This window comes from Cyrtonyx montezumae, unplaced genomic scaffold, assembly GCF_038088225.1.
Source record: "Cyrtonyx montezumae isolate F1298 unplaced genomic scaffold, pur_monq_1.0 scaffold_10, whole genome shotgun sequence".
Lineage (NCBI taxonomy): Eukaryota > Metazoa > Chordata > Aves > Galliformes > Odontophoridae > Cyrtonyx > Cyrtonyx montezumae.
This window is the reverse complement of record NW_027071826.1, coordinates 10,718,601-10,743,888: the sequence shown is the minus strand read 5'-3', so window position 1 is coordinate 10,743,888 and position 25,288 is coordinate 10,718,601. Positions and strand designations below refer to the sequence as shown.

The window sequence follows — 25,288 nt, the reverse complement described above, 5'->3', positions numbered from 1 at the left end:
GCTTTAAATTGAACTTCTGTGACAACATGGTCATAAATCTCACAGCTGTTCATGTCCAGAGGCTTTACAAACATTATTATTATTTTGTTATTTTGCTTGGTCCATTTACATCTTAAAGAAACAGATATTAGGGAGGATAGGTAACACTTCTGCAATGCAGAGTTGGGAATTTGAGGTATAAGCACTGCTTTGAGTGAGTATTGTCCCTCCCTTCTGTAGCTAGAAAAGGCAGATGGCTGCTGTTAAAAGGAGGGTAATGACCTGAAGCACGAGTACCATGTACTCTTCTTTGTTCTCCAAGTGGTTTGTGTTGCCAGTGCTTCTGATACCTCTTTGAAGCAGAACATTAATGTGTATTTATAGAGGTAGGTAGCAGCAGTAAGCGTTTTTTAGACAGGGTCAGGAGTTTCTTGGCATTAATCATTTTCAGAATGCTTAATTACTATTATTATTATTTTAAGAAATGTTCAGGGACACTTTTCAGTTATAGAACAAGGTTCCTAGTCAAACTGGATTGAGAGATGCAGACCAGTAGGACATTCTTAAAACATGCTATTATTCACAGTGTTACTTGGGCTGATTAAAATCCTCTGTGTCAAATAATTTGAGAGCAATAGAGGAAACTTAATCTATCACACTTTAGAAATCTGCCAAAATGTTTCTACATCTTTGAGCATGTTACTCATTAATCTCCTTCCCAGTTGGAAGGAAGCTTTCTTTACTTGTAGAAGAAAAAAGGATAAAATGGCAAGGTCTAATTGATTGACACAGTGTTCTTGGGGTCAGTTTTTTTCCTATTTTCAGTTTTTATTTATTCCAAAAATGTTGATCTATGCCAAGATCAATGTTGATGCTCAAAACCTTTTTCTGTATTTGAAGATAGTAATGGTCGTGACTTTTTTCCCTAACAGCGTAATGTCAGTGCACTACCTGATGTTAATATCCTTGTGCTATACATAGAACTTCATCCCTGTAATTTGGTGTAATTTATCTTTTCCTAATAACCTTGACTCAGCTGTAAACAAGATGGAAGAAAATATACAACTGAACTGTCTAGTATTCTTAGTATGCATGGAATTATATGCCTTGCTTCATGAAGAGTATTTTCAAACAGTTATCACATACATCAGCCATATGTCTGCGTACAATTACAGTTCAATAATTTTTATTTTCATTTCCATCTGATGGTGTGAGAAACTTAGCTTTAACTGTCTCTTCAGAGAAAACAATCAAAATTAGTGTTTTCCCCAGCTTTTGCCTGAGGGAAAGTTTCTTAACAAAGCTATGCTTCTGTGTTTGAATATGTATCCCTATATGAGCAGGTAAGCAAAGGTATCCAGTTTTCCTGAGCAACAAAAATACTTGATTACAGGTCTAATAATTGTTTAAGAGGTGTTTTCAGATGTGCTGAAATCAAGGACTTGAAGCAGATGAACTTAATTATCTTTGTGAATATTCACAATCACATTATGTGCTTTAAATGTCACATTTGGAAATAGTGCCTCATTGCTAGTTAATTAACAATAATTACTCAAGGTAGTACTTACATTTCTGGAATGTCTTACCCACTGAGAAGAATGTGCTTTACTTCTGAGAGTTTAGCAGTGTAAGGTTTTCATTCTTGGTGTTACTGTTGCTTAACCCCTCTCTTCTTTCTACCTCTAATGCTCCTGTCGGTTTGGTCTGCTACATCTGAACAATGTGTTTAACATGTGAACCATAGTGTGTGATTTCTTTGTTTCTTTTTCTTACTTTCTTTCTTTCTTTCTTTCTTTCTTTTTTTTTTTTTTAAGCAAGCAGTCAAACTCTTAACAGAGTAGGAGGGGAGAAGCAATAGTAAAATAGACTGACAGTGTAGCAATCCATTATAAAGTATTACAAAGGTATGTTGACATCTCCAACTAAAGAAATATGGTTTATGATAATACCAGAAGGTTTTTCCAGTCGTAGTGCTCAATGTGTCATTCTCTGTAAGAACAGCTTTTCTTGGCAAAGAACATTATACAGTCCAGAGCAGCTTACTCTACAGCCAAAAAAAAAACAACCCTCTTAGATCCTAGAAAATCCTCCCTATGTTCTAGTTCTTGTCTTCTCTCTTCCATCTTCCTTTTCTGCCTTTCATGTAGAAATTTAATTGAAAAGTGAAGTGATTCCCTTTAAAGACTTCCCCCTTCTGAAATAAATCTTTTTTCAACAATATTGTTCTTGTTTGCAGCTGCACACCTTACATGTGCATGCAGGTCTGTGTATATGTATGTATTTATGCTTATATAAAAATGTTTCTATAGAGTTAATAAAAAAAAAACCTTGATTGTAATTTAGTCTTATACTTACAAATTGGACTTTTTCTTTGCCTGCAATCTTCAGTATTTCTTGTGTGAATGAGGAATCCCTTGAAATCCTCCTAATAATATATAACTTGCTTTTCATAGAAGTACATGAAATGTTTTATTAATTTTTTTTAATTCATTTACCATGTGCAAAGTAGATGCGTGAAATATTAGGCATCAATTTAAGGATAATTCCAAAACCAGCAAGAGAAGCTGCTAAATTTTAAGAACAGTCATGAAGATTAATTAAACAAATTATGTATGCTTTGTGCAGTTGGAGTGGAGATAACTGCAGATACCTGCTTTTTTTTTTTTTTTTCCTGTTTATACATGAGGAATTCTTTGCTTTTTATTGGCTGGTGATAAATCCATTCTTGGGTAACTAAGTACTTGAAAAAATAACAACAATCTAAGTCCCACAGAAACCCAATATACAACTGCTGACATTCTTTGTTTATTTCATTGCATTTTATTACATTTTCCTATATAGATTGTAAGGATTGGAAAACATCTCTAAGACCATATAGTTCAACCTTCAACCCATCCCACCATGCCCACTAACCACATCCTTCAGTGCCACATCTCCACGGCTCTTGAGCACCTCCAGGCACAGTGACTCTGCCACCTCCCTGGGCAGCCTGTGCCAATCCATTGCCACTCTGAGTATAATTTTTTTTCAAATATCCATTCTGAACCTCCCCAGGTGCAACTTGAGTCCATTCCCTCTTCTCATCTTATTACTGTTACTTGGGAGCAGAGGCCAACTCCTTTGTGGCCACAAATTTCTTTCGGGCAGTTGTAGGGAGCGATAAGGTTTCCCCTGAGCCTCCTATTCTGCATACTGAGCAGTTCCATTGTTTTTCAGTTGCTCACCAATGGACTTGTGCTCCAGACCCTTCACATTTTCTTTGCCCTTCTTTAGACGTGCTCCAGGGCCTCAGTGCCTTTATGTTCTTAAATAGGAATTAGGAACTGATAAAAATATGTTCACAACTGGTCACTAATCTCCATAAATCTTGTGAATTAGCAGAAGCGTGTAATACTGCTAGAATTTTCAAGCCAAACCTAAAATATTTGCATTCACTATTAATTGTTAAAATATTCATTCTGTAATCCCACTGTACCTGTAAAGTAAATATTATAGAATACATCTCAGTGAAGTAACATTCTGCAAGCTTTTCATATACAGCAGAGGCCAAATTTTCTTTTATGTAAGGTTGTGTTTCTTAAGTGTTGTTATTGCAGTGCCAAGGATGAGGCACTCTGGGACCTGCAGTTGTGGGTGTAGCTGCACTGGTTGAGGATATTGCTTGTTGTCCCTATGTGAACGGGCAAAGCCAGCTCTGCCGACTAGATGTACATTAGACCTACTAATCACCCACCAATGTCCTTTGGGATAAAGGCCTTCATGAGATCGTTGTCAATAGCTTTCTGTTCGGTTGACAATGTAACATTGTTCTTCAGGTTTTAGGAGGAGAGAGATTAAATCTTGTACAGAAGCACCATAGACCAGTGTAAATGGTCTAAATGATTTTATAGTAATGAAGCTACACTTCAAGGAGTATTAACCATATGCCACATCACAGAAGATGATGAGTGTGAGTACTGGGCCTCTTTCTGCCTAATGAGTTGCGTAGATATGCGAAGAAGAAATAACAGCGGCTAATCAGTTCTGTTTTGTGTGAAGGTACTAGTATGTAGATACTTGAATTTCCTGAAGAAAAAAACAAACAAACACGAAACCTAATGATTTGTGTTATGTTGATGAGGGAGGCTGAAGGGGGAGGTGAGACTCCTTTCAGGCTCAGAAGTGATCCTGGAGTTCACCAGGGCGGCAGTGTGCACTGGTGGGCCAGGCTGTAGTTATGGTGATGCCTGCAATGGGTGAGGAGAATCGAGTGGTGTGTAAGATGGAAATGATGACAGTCCCACTCTGCAATGTCTCTACTACATCTAAATGATGGGAATATGTCAAGGGAATACCTCGTGTGCACTGTTGCATACATTAGAGAAAATGTAAGTTCTGTAAGACAGCCATTCCCATCTGTGGTGCAAACAGCTTTGAGTCAGCAGATCTTAGAGCAGACACTGAATATCCTGGCAGCCAAATGTAAACTCTGAGAAATTCCAAGGTTTTTAGGACACCCCTGCCTTGCTATACTAGAGATGCTTCTTGAAAGTGACCAGTAAGTGCAAACATCTGTAACATAATGCCTTGAATCTCTTGTTATTCATCCTGTAATGCTCTTCATCTTTAGGATCTAATGGTATTTTTACAGACTTTCTTCTGAATAAAATCTGTTCTTCAGACATTCAGTAATGAATTACCTGAGTAGAAATTCCCGCTGTAGAGACGTTTGAGTCTTGTTTTGATCTCTATGTGACGAGCATCAGCAAGGAATCTGGAAAGCACTGCAGTGCTGTGCATTGTCAGGCTCTTTAATTTACTTAGGAAGAACATGTTTCTAAGTGATATGTCACTGCAAAGTGAAGGTGTTAGGTGGCAATAGTGTTGTTCTAGGGGACCAAAGAAACCAATCTCTGTACCCTGTGGCCTTTGTCTCTTAGAGAAATCAGTTGTAGGGGTATTCTTCAGTTATTTAAAAATATCGTGTTATTTTAAGTAAGCTATCAATACCAATTGGTCTTTCTAGTGCTTTCTTGACTGTTCAAGTGTCTATTAAAATATATAGTGGAAATGAAATATCTTCAAGTCCATGTCAACATGGATCTTATACCTTGATATGAGTTCAATTTTTTTGAGTTCCCAGTGTCTCTTTAATTCATGTAGCTCCCAAAGGCTGTGGCTTCACTGCCTTTTGGAGAGAAGAGCAAGTGCTGCTGATCAAGTCACTTGACTTCAGTTGGTACTGCATAGTTTGGTCTGAAACCAGCACTGAAGCTGTGTAGGATAGAGTTGATGTACTGGTCCTGAGGAGCTGGCATTTCAGTGCACATGTGTTTGCTGCATGGCTGTGCAGCCAGTGCCTGACTGACCTCCTACACTGCTGGCAGCTATGGGGCTGTGCTCAGAGGGGTCTCATCCCAGCTAAGGACAGAGCCTCTTCACAGGTTTTGACAGTGAGATGGGAAAGAATATTTCCACTACCGTTTCAACAGAGGTATCTCTCTTTTTGAGGAGCTGAGAGGAAATGGAAAAACTTGCACAGTCCTAAAGTCTATCTGTCTACCAAAATACTTCAAAAGTGTCCATCTTTTCAGAGATCTCTATCTCCTTACATCAAGAATTTATGCTGTGAACTGATGTAGTCTTCTGCTGTGTCTTTTAAAGTGTGTATGAGATAAAGCACAAATACTGCTTGTACATAGGGAATCTTTTTTCTTTTTCTTTCTTTCTTTCTTTTTTTTTTTTCATGAGTCTTTCGCTGTAATTTCTCCAAAGTTTTTAAATGAACACTCAAAAGCAGGGGAAAGAAAATGGTTTCAGGAGAATCTTGTTAATAATGTTTTGGCTTCAAGGAAGAAAGCTAGAACTGTGAAGATCTCAGCAATGTATAAAAAATACAAAAGAGGAATGAAGATAAAACATACCCATTTCTTCTCAGCTTTAATCTTGTAACAGAATGTTACTAATAGAAATGTTACAACTGCACGGTGATTGTTTTGAACAGATTTCTAATCAACAAATAAATTAAACCCTAGTTCACATTGCCAAAAATTAATCTAGTTTTTCATACCACTCTTTTTAGTTCTGTAAGGTGTGGAATAAATTTTCTCAGACAAGATGCACTGGCTTCAAATCGCACTCTGCTCCTGCCTTCAGCCTTTGATTATCTGTGTTGAAAAATCAACTGTTGCTGAAATTGGTCATTTTCTATTTATTTTGGGTAAGAGGTTTGAAGCTTAAGTGCTCCTGTAGCAAATGATAGGTCAAACCTTGCATGGCAATTGTATTTCAGTAATATGATGATACTATAAAAGTACCATTCAATAGATAGTAACAGCTTAAGCCTTTGATTGCTGGGCCCTTGGGAACACAGATTGCTCCTAAAGGTTCCATAAAAAGTAATTAAGGATAGCAACTTGCTTGACAGTTGGCTTAAGGTAGCTGCATATTTTGTCCTTCCTAGGGGAGTCTTTCAATTCTGGAAACAGACTGGAAACCCTTAGGCATCACTTTTTAATTTTTTCATAAATATTCAAAGAAAAGATATGAGGTTGATTTTTGTGTGTTCTCTAATAGAGAACATTTTTAAAGTTGCTTTCAGTAAGAAATTGGCTGTTTACTGTTCTGATGCTGCTGCTCTGTGGATGTTGTGTGTCCCTGCAGTGTCACACCAGATGTGTGCTCTGACTGGCATTTCTCCCATTCAGCATCCGCTTCACTGTGGCAAAGGTACATCAAAGTAACTACGTGATTAGCTGAGGAAGTGCAGCTGAAATAACCCAAACTTACCTTCCAGTTTTGAGGGAAACAATTCTTCTGATGTGAAGAAAAGAATCTCTAGTCTAAGCAGAGAAGCATCTCCAGTGCCTGGAGGTGAATAAATCAGTATGTATTTAATGAATATGGTAGTCATCCTGCAGTATTTTTTCCATCCAAGTGCTCACCATGTGGATGTAAATTTACTGGATTTTCTTAATGAAAACTGCTAATTGCTTAATGACAAATGATTTGTGTTGTTAATACTTCTTCAATTAGTAAGGTAAGTTACAGTAGATAGAATAATATTGGAAGATTAAAATCCAAGTATTGGATTCTACTGGGAGGCTTAATGCTCAAGTTTAACAACCCTCTTCTCTCAACTTCCGTTAGCATCAACAACTCTTGTGAGAGTCACCTTGGAAATCAGACCACTTGCAGCTTAATTCTTACATAAGCTACTGAAGATTAACAAACTGAAAAACTGCAAATAGGAGATCCAAAGTGAGGATGACATAGTTATTCTTACTTAGAATACCTGTTATGGTGGGAACTGATAGTTAGTCTGTCTGTTTTTAGTAGGCTTTTTTTTGTGTGTGTGTGTTCTGTTTAAAATGGTGAAATGACTTGTAATGAAGTTGTTTTGCTGTTTAAGTTAAATATTATAATGGTGTTTTAATGGCACCTTAATAGCATCTCTGTGGACTTGCATTGAAATAGTTTTACCCATAATGGACTGTAGCAAGACAAGTTACCTTCTCCTTAATTTTTTTTTTCATTGGTTTCTTAACTATAACAAATGCTCTAAGTTATCATCCTGTCAAATAAAGAAAGTGTTTGATGGTGATGTATATTGCTTATCTTCAGTACTTAAATGTTTTGTCTTCCAGCAGTAATAGTCTGTGCAATAGTAACTTGTTTTCATAAAAACATATCTATATTACTTAATAAAATTTATATGTGTGTTAAATTGCTTCCAGTTTGCATTAAAGGCTTCCAGTTAGGAAGAAAAACACTCCTAATGATGCACTTTTTATTTCTTGTATATGTGTGACTCTGAAAATAAGTGTCGTAAAGGAGATTTATGTCATATCCAGTGCTTGTTTTGTCCTATGAAAGCAGTCTGAAAGAAAGTGCCTATTCAGCCTTGTTATTTTTGTGAACCCCCAGGTGTTGAATGGAAATAGTTTGCTAAATCTGTCATGTCTTCAGCTCAACATTCACATCTACAGTTATGCTTTAATAGAAATATAACTTTGCTGTGGGTTGTGTCATAAAAGTACTCACATGTGGCTAGTATTGAGTAGTTCTGAAACTTTTAGCTTTGTTGCTGAATAAATGACCTGGAAGGCCAGGTTGTCATCCAGAACTTGTTCATCCCTTGACAGTTTTATTTGGGTTTCTGTCTTTACTGTGTGAACCCTGTTACTTTTGAGCAAACAGCATTATTAAAAAATAATAGGAATGAAAAAAACTGGAATCAGTTCCCTAGGGCAGTGGTCATGGCACCAAGCCTGCCAGAGTTCAAGGAGCATTTGGACAACTATCTCAGACACAGTTTGATTTTTAGGTAGTCCTGTTCGGAGCCAAGAGTTGGACTCAATTTTCTTTGTGGTTCTCTTCCAGTTTGGGATATTCTATGATTCTAAATCTATTTGGAAATTTCCATTTAAGTAGCATTATGCCACTTTTTTTTTTTTTTTTTTTTACTTTGTTCAAGAATTTAAATGTTATTTCAGTTCCCATCTTTCATGTCACAACTTCTGTATGTGTATTATTTGTGTTTTGTAGTGTTTCACCCAGACAAGAAATGTGTGAGTGCTATCAAGAAATTCTCAAGTGAAGTATTGCCTATTAAAAGGCTATGAGAAGTTGGTGAACTGAGCTTGTTTGTTCAGAAACTTCATATCATTAATGAACAAGAAAGACTATTGCAGTCCTCCAAACAGAAGTAATGTATTATCCTGACTTACCATCTGATCCATCTTTTTGTAGTTCCGGGAACAAATTATGTCCAGCAAGTAGGAATTTGCTCATGACAATGCTCTCTTTACTTCTTTCTTTACTTTTCCATTTATAAACCAAGATGATTTAACAAAGCATTATTTTCAGGTTGAATTAGTACATCCTGATAAAAATACAGCAAATTAACACTATACATTATTAGTACAGTGAAAATGTAAAATTTAATTTGCAAATTTAAGTAAATATCTATTTAATACTGATATCAATCTTATTCAGTCTTTTACCATTAATGTGTTTTTTTCTTTACATCTCCCTTAAGAGCTCTGTTTGCCAGTCAAGACTTGCAAAGTCTCCCATGGAAGCTGTATTAATTATGCCTAGTGGCGAAACCTCAGCCAGTTAGCATATTTTAAATTGATATGTGTTTTCAATTGGTTGGTCAGATTTTCCTTGTGCTGAAGGTTATTTGTGGCAGTAGTGAATCATTAAGTATATTTCCAAGACCAGATGTTCAACAAACAAGTTCAGGTTAAGTCTAATAGCTGTTATTAAAGCTTTACCAAGAACATTCCCATGTTGTATATAATGAAATTCATCGTAGTTTGGGGGTTTTGTTGTGATTTTATTTTTAATTTTTATTTTTTTATAGAATTCTACTTAATTCATTTCTCTGTTCCCTTGCCAACTGGAAATGTCAATGTTTTATCTTAGTCCATTAGTAATTTCTTAAATTGATTTTACAAAATACTGGCATCTTGTAGTATACTTTTGATTAAGTTTTTATTTTCCTGCTAATGGCAAAAATACTGAAACGAAGCTTAGCAGCCAACAGTTATGGAATCTTCCTTGAAGAAAGAACTGCCAAATTTCTGTGGGAGGGAAAGTTAAAAATAAAATAACTAGAAATGTATTTCACTGGCATACTTTGTATGTCATGATTAAATTATTAAAATAATGTAACAACTACTTCTGTTGTCTGGTCTGCTCAGAAGGGCTAAGATAACATTGTCTGTCTCTGGAGTCTCCAATTTCTGGTGCAGCTTAGAGGAGAGTGACTGGAATATGCAACAAAAATACAGAATGTTTTGTAGTTGTCATTGTCCATCATGAACCTCAGTTTTTTCTCCTCCTGAGACAAATTTTTTGTTTGGGGAAAAATAATCAAATGTGAGCAGTATTTCACAAGATGGTAAATGCCTATCATATAAATGACTTCTTAAAAAGATGTGAATGAAGTTAGCAATATCTGAACCAATGAGAGCCAGTGGCCAAACAGAAAATGTTTTCTTGTACATTTCCTTTTGTTATTCCTCTTCTGACTTTTTTTCTTTGTTTTGTAATGCTATTAAATCTTCAACAGTTAACTGAGATTTTGCAGTTTCTTGCAGCTCAGGGGAATTTAATCTATTTTGGGTTATATGGAGACCCAATTTGTTTTACTTCTATACGTTCCAGGAAAACAAAACAAAATATGCATTTCCAAATAAAGGGCACATGCAAAGTATGGGTGACATTGTTAATAATGATAAATTGCTATGAACCAACCCCTTGACCTGGAACCTTCCTTGTGCTAATAATGTCCATGCTTCTATAGCTTAGGCATTTAAAGGTTTCTAGGTCTTAGAGTTATAGGATCATTGAACTGTTAATGTTTGAAGAGGCCTTTAAAGTCATCTAATCCCAACTCTCCTGCAGTGAATAGGGATGCCTACAGCTTGGTTAGATTGCTCAAGGTTCCATTCTGCTTGACCTCGAGCATCTCCAGAGATAGGGTATCTACCAACTATCTGGGTAACCTGTAACAGCGCCTCACTACCCTGGCTGTAAAAAAAGAAACATATTATCTAAATCTCCCATTTTTTAGTTTGAAACCATTTCCTCTTGTCCTATCATAACAGACCCTTCTTCTCTCTTCAAGTACAAATATTTAAGTTTAATGTAAACAATGGCACTGTTCATCCAGGTTGTTGAACTCTGTAAGAGAAGAGGAGAATACCCTTATTGTAGTCAGTGATGAGTAAACTTACTTCAGATAGTTTCTCAGATTTCTTGTATTTAACCCAAATGAAAGACAGTTGTAATGCATACACCAAATTCAGTAAATTTAACTTTGCATTGGACACTTTATTCTACTGTGAGGTCTGTTCTCTTTCTGCTCTGTAAGGAGATAAGCCTCTAGACCACATTATCCACGTCATTTGTGTTTTCTCTGTGTCTTTGCTGGGCTGCTTGGGAGTTGTAATCACATCCATGGTGCCCTGAAGTTTAGGGTGGCCACATCTCCAGGAAGGATGCTGTCAGTTGGTGGGCTGGCAGGATCCTTTCTGGAAGTCTTTGAATATATCACTGTCCAGTTTAAATGATTGTTGAATTCTTGGTAATTGTTTTGAACAATAAATCATGGCTTTGTGTGATTGGCATGGATAGAGTAAGCTTGTTGATCTGTTGCTAATCAGTTTTTGTACTGCTGTTTGTTTTTTATTAGTACTGCTAACCAAGTTATGGTTATATATGGTATGATAACTGGTATGATAACTGCTGTATACTTCTGTCAGAATGAAATCCTCAACAGAAAAAAAACCTCCTATATTAATATCTAGCATATTGTTCTCTTGTAAGGAGAAAATTTCCACCTCATTGATTTAACAAATGTGCTTGAAACACTTTAGTATAATCTTTTTGTTGAAAAATGAAGTGGGGCCTTATGCTAGCTGTCTTGGCTAATTTAATTTGTTATATTTTTCCCCTTCTTTTTTTCCATAGTGAGAGTACTCCAATAGTAAACCCTCCAGATACAAACTCTTAATCAGATACTAAAACAATAATGAAGTTGGCTTTTCATTGAGTCACTAGTCCTGCTACTTTGGATTGATAAAATAATAGTGTTTTGAAATGCATCAGCTCCAAAAAAGAAGCTAGTGGAATTTACCAAGTGTTTGCTCAAGTGACAGCATTGGTATATATCTTTTACACCATGTCTAGATTAGGAAAATAGATGTCATTTAAAATATGTTCCCTAACACATTTTTAAACATTCTTGTAGTAAGTGTTCATAACATTTGAAAATGTGCTAGCTTTTCAGAATTCTGCTGAAAAGCTCTTTTATGGGACATTTACTTTTCACGTGAAGATATAGTATACCCTTAAATCACATTCTGTATAACAATCTGAACGTCTGGCATCCTACTTAATTGAAAACTGGTTTATTAACACATAATGAGCATGAAGCCTGATATGGTCTTTTGGTTTTTCCAGACCCTTATCTCTGTTTTTTGCACAGTTACACTAGAAATTTAGATGAGACTCCAAAAGTAGTAATCTATTTTGTTTTCTGTCAAGCAGTTAAATTTTGTTAACTTCTATTGAAACAGTAATATTTAGCTTATTATTTTAATAGGACACAAAATGAAACAAAAGTGGAACATCCTGAATTTTTCTCTAGTTACTCTATTTAAAGGCATTCTGTGTCCATTCAAGATTTTCTTTTTCTCCATACATTGTTTTGGAGGGGCTTTAGCACACCTACTAAATCTAATGCTTTGACTATTGCTTTTTAATTCTTTGCTGCCATTTTTCTGTCTTTCTCTTGCCTTCTTCCTATGAACGAAAGAATGTACCTGTGTTATGAGTAACTTACTCCCATCAATGTGAAGAATCTGCAACAGCAGGAGATATATTTTTGCCACTTTACCTAGGGACTGCTTTTGCCCTGTGGTCCATTGACTTTGGAAGAACCTTTTAAACTACAGTTCTGAGCCTGCTTTACTAACTAGAAAAGACATTTGCTGTAGATGATGTGTGGGCTTCCTTCTTTATCATGTTTATTAGAAATTGCACTATTTAGCTAAGGCTGACGGAATCACTATGGTTCAGGGAGCATAATTCCCTCAAATCTCTGCGTGGTAGTATGTATCTTCAGGTGTCAGAGAAAAATTAAATATTGTTTGTTTGTTTTCTTATTTATTTTTTGCCAGGAAGCAGTGTTGTTCCAAAAAGACAAAAGATAGGGTTATGTTGCCACAGCTTTCCAGGCCTTCGAAGCAACCTGTGTGTGCCTGTGAAGGGAGCAGTGTGTCTTCTAGTTAAAGCTCAGTACTTCTTGCTTCCTGTAAGTCAGTACTGTTCCTCATCATTGTTGCATAGGACTGTTTCTTAAGCACTACCATTATAGTTAATGCATGTGGGAATTTCTTTTGTCAGTCATGAAGTGGAAGCCATTGAGGAAGGTCATAATCAGGTAGTATGGCACAGCGTGGTTAAGTTGAAGGGGAAAGAAGTTCTGTTATTTCAACATGGATGTTCTGCTGAAATTAGCTTGAATTGATTCATTAAGAGTTTTTAATTTTGTTATGTGTGATCTGGAAATTAATTTATTGTTTAGTATTCCTGTCTGTACTGTAGTTCCTTTATGTATGCAAATTTAAAATGTTTACAACTTACTACTTGATACTTCTAACCCCTAATTTATCACAATTCAATCATTGTTCCTGATTTCATTGTGCAGTTGACTGTCCAAGTAGATGCATCTCTTCCTTTCTTAAATTAAGGTGGCTATATTATATTTTCTGCAATCCAATTTGTTTGGAGGCCAGCACAGTATAGGTAACCAAAGAAAGCCAGTGAAAGAGGCATATTCAGTTCCTAATTCATCAGTCTTCAGATGTTAGATTAGTTCTTGCTACTTCTGTTACTCTACTTATGATGCTGTGACTTAGGAAATGAAGCCTAGTTTGGCCAGTCAATGACAAAAGCCTTTATTCTGTATCCTTGCTGATAGTACAGCACACCCCTGAGCTTTCTTCTGTGCCTGCTATTTAGCTGAGTATCAAATGTTTACCCTTTTATCCACTCTTTTGTGATTTGCCATGAGAATTTTTATTAACTTCAACCCAAAGTACTTTATTTTCAGGAGCTGTTCTTCTGAAAGCTTTCAGACAGAAATTAGGATGGAGAAACATATAATCTGTAATAAATCTCTTCTATTATATTGTTTAGCTTATACGATATATGGACTTTTGATCTTGAAGGTGAGAAGGTCTAAAATACTGGTTGCAGAATTTTCTCCATGCTTCCAAATGACACAGGAAAGCAAGCAACTTCTGATGCTTTTATTTCCAAATGCGATGGAGAATGTGAAATAGTAATTGAATTAGGACATCCCTCAATTATTATTTTTTTTTTTCCAAAGAAATCACTGATATGATTTAGTCCCTTGGCTCTTCATACCTGCCATTTTGGCCTTGTGTATTAATCCTATCAGATAACCATGAAATCACCGTATTTTCTTTAACAGAAGAAATGAAATAAAAGCAGTCAGTGGAGAAAGAAGTGGAAAGGTAATGTTATAAATAGTGAAATGTAAAAGAGAAAGGACTAATACTGACAAATGAACCAGTTTGACACGTTATAGCCAATTTTAATAAAATTGGGAAGAAATGCATTTAAAGCATTCATGATGCATTAATGCCAGGAATGCACTGAAGAAAATCTTTGAAAATAATTAGCTAATTTCAAAGCTTTGAGTCTTGGCTGTTTCTATTTCAAATTCTAGAGAGTTCACTTGTAATCATATATATGGAGGAGATAATACAATGATGGATGTTTTTGTTCATAGCAGTCACGTATTTTAATGTTCGGGGGATTCTTTGCTTGGGGAATGGATGGACTGGTTACAATTTATAATGTAAAATGTTGCTTGAATAGGTGGCAGTAAGTATTTTCAGAGTAGCAGACTGAAATTTATGCTTTCAACTTTTTACCTCAGCATTTAAAATCATATCTGACAGCACAATCTAAAAGAGCAACTTCAGATTTAATGAGAATTTATTTCAGCTAGAAATTGTTCTGAGTGTCAGTAAGAGCTGAGTTTTGAAGGGAAGCAGCAATACTTAGTACAGTTGATCTCAAAATAGTTGAATATAGATCTATCCTTCCAGACAGATTTATGATAACATTTAGTCCTATAATAATTGATATGCATGTTTAAATGCCTATGGAGGAACATGTATAACTCAGCCTGTGTGTTTTTAGTGAACTTACTGCCTAAGTAATTTATTATGTACTGCATAGGTAAACCTTTATTTTGTGTAAATCTGTAAGTTTATTTTATAGAGCTTTATGTTAAAGATTTATATTGCTGGGTATGCCTAGAGGTCAGCAAAGTTTGTTATTTAAAATACAACTTTCTAAGTAATTCTAAGATGATTAACTTCTTGAAAACATTTTCTTTGAGATTAAAGCTGTAGTTGTAACAATAGTGACTTTTAAATTTCAGAGATACAGTTCTTAGATGCAAATCGTTTTTCTGAGTTCATATGTAGTCATTCAGGAGCAGGAATTTGGGATCTTCATTTGCTGAATTGCTGAATTCCAGTGGCTATATTGTAACCTGCACAATTGCCATGCTCTACGTTGGTTAAATGGTGTCTGTTTATTATTTACCATGGTAATTTAGAGAATGTGATTCCAGGTTCAGGTATAATTTTGGATGTTTTGCAGCTCTGTGGGATACATCAATTTAGTCTTTCACAACTTCATTTTAGCCTCATTGTTCTATCCTGGAATGAACAAGCTTATAAATAAAGCAAAGCAAGCAAGGCCAGATGAATTTGCACATAAATTATTCCTGAACTACTTGACTGTCTCTTAGACAGTTAAAAGAAAAAACCCTAAAATACTTTTCATCCTGGAGAATCTGTTAATTTGAGTGTAGAAAGAGAGTAGTGGTCTTGCATACAGAAGATTCATCCCTTTGCAGTCTCCCTCCTTTTTTTGTGTGTGTGACTACCCATAGAAAATAAGCACCATCTATAGAGCTGGCAATCATTTGAAGCATTTGATGGAATATATGGAATTCTCCTACCAGCAAAACCCTTTTTCCTTTTTTTATTTTTTATTTCTTTTTTTATTAAACTGTAGAAAAGGCATACCACAGAAATGAAGAACTGCTTAAGAGTGCAAATACGATGTCTTCTTGTGATAATCCTTTGATGGAATTTGGTAATGACATGCAGTAGATTCTCCATTTGTGGTCATAGCATGGTTAACATTTCTCACTTCTAATCATGGAAGAGTTTTCATCACTTGGGTTGGACACATTCTATTACAGTTAAGTAATTAAGTAATTCAATTTAAGTATTAAATAATAGTTCTCACTTTTTTGTAATTTTGTATGTGTATAGAAAGTGCAAAGCTTGTTCTTTAATTGCCTTGTTTTCAGTGCTGCACACACTTTTGTATCTTGATTTTCAATGGCTCACCTTTATATGACATTTTGTGGGCATGACTGTGTCCCTCAAGTGATTGCTGAGGAACTAACTGTAAATATCAAATGCCACTTCTTGCAAATAGCAAGTAGAGCTTCCCTTTTCCTAGGAAAATGAACACAGAACCTTAAAAATCTGAAATTATTCTAGGGATGCAATGGGGCACACACTGATGCATTTAAGTTAGATTGAGCTACATTCACCAGACAAATGATTTAAAAGAAATTCCTTTGGGAAAACTGCATCTATTGTTTTAGGGAAGGGTACAGCCACTGTGCACAGAAAACACAAAGACACACATGAGGAAACATGAGTACAGGTGGGAGGACATGTGGCAGGCAGTCATCATAGAAACATGGCTTGGGTTAGAAGGTATCTAAAAGACCATCCAGCTCCAAATCCCTGCTGTGTGCTGGTTGCCACCCACCAGCTCAGCCTGCTCAGAGACCCATCCAACCTGGTCTTGAGTGCCTTCAGGGATGTGGCATCCCCAGCTTCTCTGTGCAGCATTTGCCAGGGTCTCACCACCATTTCAGTAACAAATTTTCCCCAGATATTTAATTTAAATCTCCCCTCTTTCAGTTTAAAACTTTTCCCTTTGTCTTATCATTATCTACTCATGTAAAAAGTTAATATTTCTCATATTTATCAACTCCTATTAAGTACTGGAAAGCCACTATGAGGTCTCCTCAGAGTCTTCTCTTCTCCAGGCTGAACAGTCTGTCTTTGTAGGAAAGGTACTCCAGCCCTCTGTAGACCTTCATGCCCTCCTCTGGACCCTCTCCAACAGTTCCATGTTTATCTTGTACTGGGGTCCTGATGCTGTGCTCCAGATCGGGCCTCAGGAAGGCAGAGCAGAAAGGGACAGTCACCTCCCATTTGGAGGCAATGAGTGGAGAAGTAAGAAGAGAATGATGGATCAAAAGGAGAGGCAGGCTTTGATCCAAAGCACATTCAGTGCCTATGGTCCTGGAGAGGGGACCAATGTAATATAATGCCCGCCGAAAAAAAGAAAAGCTAGGATGATAGTTGGGAGAAGAGTGGAGCCTGGAGGAGGTTTGCCAAACTTTACCTGGTTTGGCAAAGCACTCCCTCAGTGGGTGAATTAGTGATTAGGAGTTTATGTTAATTGATGAGTAAACTAAGTGAGCATCCTCAGTCAAGTCTGCCTTGTCAGTGTTGCTGTAATATCAGAAGGCATTGCAACGTTGCTCTTGCCTGAGCATAATGATCTGATAGTGGACTTACAGGGAGGAATATGATATTGAGTGACTTTCCCCTGGTATGTAGTTGGTAGTCTCATCCGTGTGAGTCAATCAGTTCAATTTCACAAAATGGAGGGAAGTGTGCAGCTTTAGGGCTGCACTTTTTCCACTTTTACAGCTTTTTTTTTTTTTTTTTTCCTCTCCCCCATTCAGGCTGATGCTAAGAATTTGCTTTACTTCAACCTTCTTGTGAAAATTGAGGTTTTCATACTTAATCAGGGAAACATGACAGAAAAATATCTGAGGCATGTACCACCTGTTTTTCCTTTCATCTGGATTCATTCATTAGCTTCTTCATAAGCTTCTTCATACTAAAAGCCCTCCAAGACACAATTAACCCTTTTTAATACTGTGAAGCTTGAAACAATCATTAAAACTCATTAAAGCAGAGAAACTTGCTTTCAGAAGCAGCTTAATGTTACATTTTCCTGATTTCTTTTCTTTTTTTTTTTTTGGATATGACCATCACAGTTACAGTCATAACTGACTATTCGAGTAATTAATGGTAATTGATTGCTTTGCGTTTCAGAACTGTAGTCTGTACCAGAAGATCCTTTGATGAAATAATTCTGTATAATGTAATATTGCCTTCTCAGTATAGGCTGTCTAATAATGATATTGTCAGCAAGTATTTTTTGTCCAGTGTGAGGAAAGACATAATTAAAAATAAAAATGCATTACCAGATGTCTTGATTCCTCCTTTCTTGCATATGTTTTTTTGGGAACCAAATTGTGCTGTTGCTACAAGGTACATACCTGTTTTTTTGTCGTTTGCTGAGTTGTTACTGTTTTAACATACTTTAAAAGAAATAGATATGCAGTCAATTATAATTTAGTACTGATTTGCATAGACATATCTAAATGTTGAAATTGGTCTCACTTAATAAAAAGTTCTTCCTTTTTTGCGTGTTCTGCAAATTGCCTAGTATATTCCTAGTATTATATGAACAATCTTAAAATTTAGTTAATTAGATTAGAAAAAATTTAGAGTAACCATCCAAGCTCATAAGCAGTTATTTAATGTATGCTAGTTTTTGAAGGATGGAAATGACTAATCAGCAAGAGAAATACAGTGAAGTAAAACGGTGACTTCAAAGCAATAAATTGCCTTGGGTTTTACTTTCTGACTAATACTGTAATAAACCTGTCATGAAGCACTACCAAAGCAATGACTTATTTGTACTACTAATATTAGAAGAAATAAAATTGAGGATTTACCATAGCAGCTGGTATATATTTCATTAGACAATCCAAATAACAGCTGTTAACAGATGATCATAAGATATTTTATGACTGACCTTTTACCAAAAGTGCAACGTTCATCAAGAGAATAGGATATTTAGCATTTTTCTCACAGAAGTGAGCATGCCAAATCTTTACACAGATCACTTGCTGCTAAACTTGTAATTTTTGCCAAGAATTATGACAAAAGAATATGGCAAAAAGGATGAGCTCTTGATTGTTGCAAATCACATTTAGTAATTGAAATTATAATTAGATTTCTGTATTCTAAAATGTCTTAGTTGGAAGCAATCTTTAAAAATGCTTCTTAAAGCATGAACGGAGCTATTTGTATTCTGAATGTATTCTGCAAATATTAGTTGTTACATAAAAATAAACAGCTACTAGAATTGGATTTACAGAAGTGCTGAGCATTGATCTAATTTGGTCCAAAATAAACTGAAAAATTAGGGCTTATACGTATCCTTTCTTTATATCTCTAAGATGATATTCTTATCTGACTCCTCACTGAAGTTAAGGTAAAATTGTGCTTAAAATTACAAATTGCAAGACTGAGAAATATGATAATAGCCCATCTATAGGCAGAAGTGAAAGCTGCAATCTGCTAGGAAGGTATGATAAAGGCAAAAAACTTTAAAGAAAAATTGTTTTAAGGAGAAACTGTATTTAGATGCATCCCTGCACAGAGGTAGAACAGAAATGTGAGTGGAAAACTGTAACACAAAGTAACACTGAGAGTGATATAGATGTTTCAAGAAATAATGTAAGTCATGAAAATGCATTACATATTCATGCCTTGTTAATAAAATGCCTTAATTCTAATCAACCACGTAATTATTTCAAACAGATACTTACAGCTTAACAGATATGCATTTGGAATGCAAAACTTTCTTAGCCAGAATATGATTTGCTCTAACTAGTTATCAGTACATTGAAAAAATTATTCTGTTTTGTTCATTTTCTGATTAAAGTTGTCCTTTTTTTTCTTTCTTTTTTTTTTTTTTTTTAAAGGTGTGGGATGCTGTAGATACAGGTGGTTGTTTGAGGACATTTTCCTGTCATTCCTGTGCTGTCCGCGCTGCCCAGTGGTCGTCCTGTGGAAGAAGGATCCTCAGTGGCGGCTTCGATTCCATGCTGCATCTAACAGATGTTGAGACAGGTAAAGGCTATACTGCCATATTTTAGCAGTATTTATTACCTTTGTTGAGTACAGATAAATTTGGATCTCACGAGCTTTGCTTTCTTTCTCTTGAAAACATGGATAAAATCTATAGATCAAGGTTAGAATTCTTGAAATGTTCCTTCATTAAAAAGTTTCTTGCAATTAAGGGTAGTTTGAGATTCTTAAGAAGATGAGAATGTCTCTGACCTCGTGACCATATTCAGTTTCTCTTGTAAGATACTGCGTAAGTATCCAGAATTACAGCTGACTATTTTGTATGCTCTGTTACACTCATTCTTTGAAGTGTTTGCAGAGCCCCTAAAGATTGACTTCTGTATGTAGATACAGAGCATAGTAACATAAATTCTGATGTGAAACTTGAAATTGAATCTGCGTTGGGCATTTGAAATTTGTAACTTCATCAATTAATTTCCAATTAGCGCGCTGTCTCTTCACATTTCCTTTGCAAGCCAAATGGATTCTGTCAGCATTACTTCTTTATGGATGCTTTCAGCATTCATATAGTGATGTTTTCTGGGGCTATTCATAACTGGACATCTGTGTGTATATAGATGTGGGATTAGGCCTCAAATGGTTTACTGAAAAGATGCAATTTTTTTTTCTTCTTAATTTGTTCTAAAATATTTGTCTCTGCAAACATGCAATTGTTTTTTGTATAACACTGCAAGATAAATCCATACAAAGAACTACAAGAGGCTTTTATTCAAGAGGGTTTTATCTTATATAAAATTAAGAAGGAATTTGTATGGAAATATCTGGAGAATTCAATAAACTGGGAATACAGGGAAGGTGGTCAAGGAAATTTGTGAATATTGTTCACATTAAGGCAAGATTCTCTTCCACGCTCTAGGAATTTATTGATTTTTAATATTTGTCACACAAGAAGTATTTAAATTCAGTGATGGCTGAAAGGGAGGTACTAAAAATATGTGACACATTTATGCAATATTGGTGTTTTCAGAATATTAATGTCTTTTAACAGGAAGAAGAATATTTTATATCAGATGTAATAGTGTTACATGAAGTTAATATAGCAGGCCATTAATTTTATAAAACTTTTAATCTTTTTTATTTTCAGCTGTCATTGTAGCAATCTTCTTGTTTCTAGGCTCATATATAACTGAAATTACTAATCTAAGTGGATTAAACTTTTGACAGGAGCACTTATAAATCTAGAACAGAATGACTTCTGTCACTGAGCGGATTTATAGCGACAGGCATTTTATGTGCCTGAGCTGTTTGAAAGGTCTGCTGGGGCATAGTCTTGTTTCCTGAAGTTATTGAAGAAATTCCAAATGTACATAATTGTAGAGATCTATTTTAATTCTGAAAATTGCTCACATAACTGTCCAGAAATGGAATGATAGTTTTTGACTCTAGTGCTTCATTAGAAATAAGGTTTTTCTGGTGTTTTAGGTAATGTCAATGGTAGCAAGTGTTTCAAAGCAGATGAGCTTGTAAATGGCTCCTTCCTTACTGACCTCTGAGCTTTTTCTTACTGCATGAGTAAATTCTGTGTTCAAAGGCAAAATGAATTCTCAGTACTACTTAAACTGCAAGGTATTCATTGTTGCCTTATTTTATGAATGCAGGGTTGTTTTTTTTTTAGCTCCTGTCAACTGCACTTGAACTGTTGATATTTCGAACTGACTGTCAGTGAAATTCATCTGACTACCAAGAGTAAGAGATAGCAATTTTATTCTGATTTCATACGCATCCAGGTAATTTCCTTCTCTGTTGTAAATTTACTTTTTCCATAATTTCGGTCAATTATTTCCAAAGAAACTGGGCAAGCAGTTTGCCCGTGGAATTCAAATCAGTTTGATATAAAAAGACTCATTTCCATTTGAAAAATTCTAAGGCTGCTATAAGATTTTGATTTACATTAGTTCACTGAATCATTCATTCCTCCTTGCTGTTCATCTGTACTGAAATGATTTTTTCTTTGATTAACTTCAGATAGATGGTAGAACTGTTTCTTCATGGAGGACTTTTCTATGCTTTTTTGGATGTTGTTGTTAATTACTTTCCATAGCTATACTGAACTAACTAGCTATGTGCGTAAGTGCAGTAAATGCCTGATGATGGGATTTTATAAACAGTGCTGTCTTTAAGGCTGTGTACTCATTTCTTGTTTATATTGTTCTATCTCAATGTTTTTCTAGTCACGTTTGCAGAATTTTAATCTTTCTTGTCTTAGTATTCATTCCTTTTATTTCTATATTTAATATATGTTATAAAAATTGCTATAGGGAATGACTTAAAAGGTAGTGGTTTTCTTTTTTTTTTTTAATTTTTCATTTTATTTATTTATTGAAAAGAAGCATTTTGCCTTATTAACTGAAAATTATAGTCCAGCTTTTTGTTTGTTCTTGGTCTAATGACAACCAGTTAGAAAGTTTTTCAAAGGTAAGTGTCATCATAGAGAATGAAGTGCCAGGCTCTTCCCTGAAAAGATGGAGAGTAAGAACCAACAGTAATACAGCAAATTTTATCTAAAAAAGAGGGTCGTCAAACACCAAAACAGGCATTTCAGAGGGGCCACAAAGCCTCTGTACTTCAGAACTACATAACCTGCCACAACTAGATCTGATTTGAGTAAGGGATTAGGCTAGATAACCACTGAAAGTCCAGTTTGCTTGATTCATAGAATCTTTTGAGACGGAAGGGACCCTTAGAGATCATCTAACCCGGCTCCCCTGCAATGAACACTTATAGCTCAGAGCCCCTTTCAGCCTGAGCTAGAATGTCTCCAGGTATGAAGCATCCACAACCTCTCTGGGCAATCTGTTCCACAGCCTACTGTTCTACTGTAATGCTATGATTCAGGTTCAGTGGTGCTATGAGGAGGAACAGGAAACAAAAAGATTTCAAATGATCAAGTACAGGGAGTTAACTTGCCTTGGCTTATTAGTGAATTTGAGAATACATTATGTTCAAATCTTCTAAAAGCATTTTTAATAGATGATTATTTATAATCATCAATGGTCGTTCATTATCCTAACAGTTGGATATCAAGCTATGACTCTCCACACGTGTAGTTTTCTTGGAAACAGTTGTTTCTATTCTGCGAAGTATAGGTCTGATCCCAAATGTGCATAAAATATTTAAGGAACTCAGTTATTCATGTGAGCAGTTCGGTGGCTACAGTTAACGTGGGGCAAGCTCAGATTTCACCTCCAGTTATGGAGGCTCATAAATATTAGTAAATCCAAAAAATAAGTTGCCTGCAAAGAGCAATGATAGATGTTTTTAATTATCCCATTTCGTTTGTGGTTTTTTTTTCGTTATAAAAATAAACTTTTTGAAAGGTTTCAGAAATGCAGTGCTGGCACAGCAGTGTGTGAACCAGCAAGACACCCTGGTTTTGTACATTTTGCATTGCGTTCACATTCCTTTTCTACTTGTGACAATTCTGATAGTGGTTGTTGTTTTTTTTTTCCCAACCAAGTAGTGAGTAATATTCTGAGAGAGCACTGAGCAATTTATTCTAACAAAATTTACTTTTTAAGCAATTCAAGATCGGACACATTTGGCATTTACCTTCTATTACATCTAAATGAAGTGGAAATTCTCTACCGATTTCAGAACGGGAATTATATTTTTAAAAGTTATTTATAACTACTTTATTCTTGGAATATTTTATTCATCAGTGGATTTTTCATTAGTCACAAATGAAATGGTGCAAGCACTAATAGCGTAGGCAGAACAGTGGCTGGATTAATATTATCTGTGTATTACAGATACTTTTCATTATATAATGTTATGAGAGGGAATGTTCCAAGAAATTTTGGCACCTTTCCCAAGTTGCCAGACACTACAATTGTATTTTACTTCATGTACTGAGCTTGATTTCAAATATAACATGCTCAGAGTTCCAATGGGAAATATAAATTATTTTGAAAGATTTCACACTGCCATAGGCAGGACGCTGAAATGTAGCTGTTGGTTTGGAAAGGAATTTTGTATTTATATAGTGTGGTAGAGTGGTCACTTACAACCTGTCTTTTTTATTTTTATTATCTGTTTTAAAATGTGTTCCATTTTATATTATGGTGGGGAATTTGTTAATGAGATTTTATGCCTCCACGAGGATGGCCCACATTTACTTTTCTATTTTCTTTTATATTCAGATTTGTTAGCCCTATAGTTGTAACTTGATTATTGCTAATGTAATTCTGTTTGCTCAGATAGAAATTTTAGTGTTCATACATAAACATCACCTTGGGAGTGCTGTGACTTTCTCCTCCTGTTCCTACCTTTCTTTCCTAGTACTCTGTAGATATTGAATGAATATTTTTTATGATATCTCTGAAAAAAATAGCAGTTAATAGATGATACTACTTTACTTCAGACTTTTGAACGCACATGGGTATCTTTGAGAGGTCACAATGGTCCATCCAAAAATCCATCAGTTTTGAGTAATATGTTGAACGTACATTAATGGTCATCCTTCAGCTGGGAGTTAGTACTATGTTAATTTTTATATTCAGAAGTGTAAATACCTTTTAAGAAGTGGGTAAAAGGTTTAAAAAAAAAAAAAGAAAAAAAAAGGAAATATATGTAATTGGTGCAACTTTACTCCTCAGAGAAGTAACTGAACAATTTGTAAGCACAAAGAGGGGCAAGTAACAGTGAACATCAATTTGTTAAGAACGAATCATGTCTGATCAATCTAATTTTCTTCTCACTGTTGTACATGAGGGAGAGACTGTCAATGTAATGAGATTTTTTTTTTTTAAATATTGTCTCATGACTTTTTGTAAACACAGTAGGGAAATCTAATCTACTTTGCAAGATTACTCTCATGTCCTTGCCACTTTTCTTTACTGATTAGCGTGTGGAAGTGAATGTTTTGGATTAAGCAGGTAGTAATGTGAACCTTAGGACCACTAAACTCAGTTACAGAAGCATCCTGTGCTCAATAACCATTCTGATGTTCTCTGAAAAATTCACAACGTTTAATAGCCTTTAAAATATCTGATTTCATAGTTGAGCAGTTTCACAGTAGGTTGCAGCATAAAATGAGGAGAAACATATGTTCAGGATCTCTTTAAAGACTTTTTCATACTGTGTATGTTACTGGTGGGCCTTTAATAAATGAAGAATTGAATTAAAGCACTTTATAAAACACATTGCAAAGATGTAGTAGGTATTGTTTCTAAAAGTGTGAAAATTCAAGATTGAAGGAACCGGTTGCTCTCTGCTTTGGAATAACAGTCTTCACACAGGAAAATGATCTGTGGTGTATGTCTTCCCCAGCCAAATCAGTTTTCAAAAATAGAATTTTCCACAGTTAGTGAGTTGGTTGGACCTTTGATACACTACCTGTAGGAACCTGCAGTAAATACATACACAATAGAGGTATATGCAAACTTGCTGATTAACAGTGATTGTATTCTATTGTGGATAAGGGAATTTTCTGCTCAAAGAACATCTATCACAGTACACTAAATGAGGCCTGCAGAAGTTGGATGTGTTTAATTTTAACAAACTGACAGAAGTCTTATGGAGGTAAAAAACAGATCTCAGTAAAGTCAGCTGAACAGATCACGCTCTTCAGAATGGGAGATGATGAATTCCACTGCATCTAAGTATGAAGGCTGCTCTGAAAGTAATGCCTTCTATTTTATTCTGTTGATGCACGGTACAAC

At 35.4% G+C, this 25,288-nt stretch overlaps 1 protein-coding gene across 1 annotated transcript in view; it reads left to right on the top strand.

Annotated features, from left to right (window-relative positions):
* The window catches only part of WDR25 (WD repeat domain 25), a 61,163-nt gene that overhangs the window by 14,948 nt on the left and 20,927 nt on the right, over positions 1–25,288 (top strand). The window contains exon 3 of the mRNA XM_065750217.1: positions 19,463–19,610. Within this exon, the coding sequence (XP_065606289.1) occupies positions 19,463–19,610 (148 nt within the window). The remainder of the gene's footprint in view (positions 1–19,462; positions 19,611–25,288) is intronic.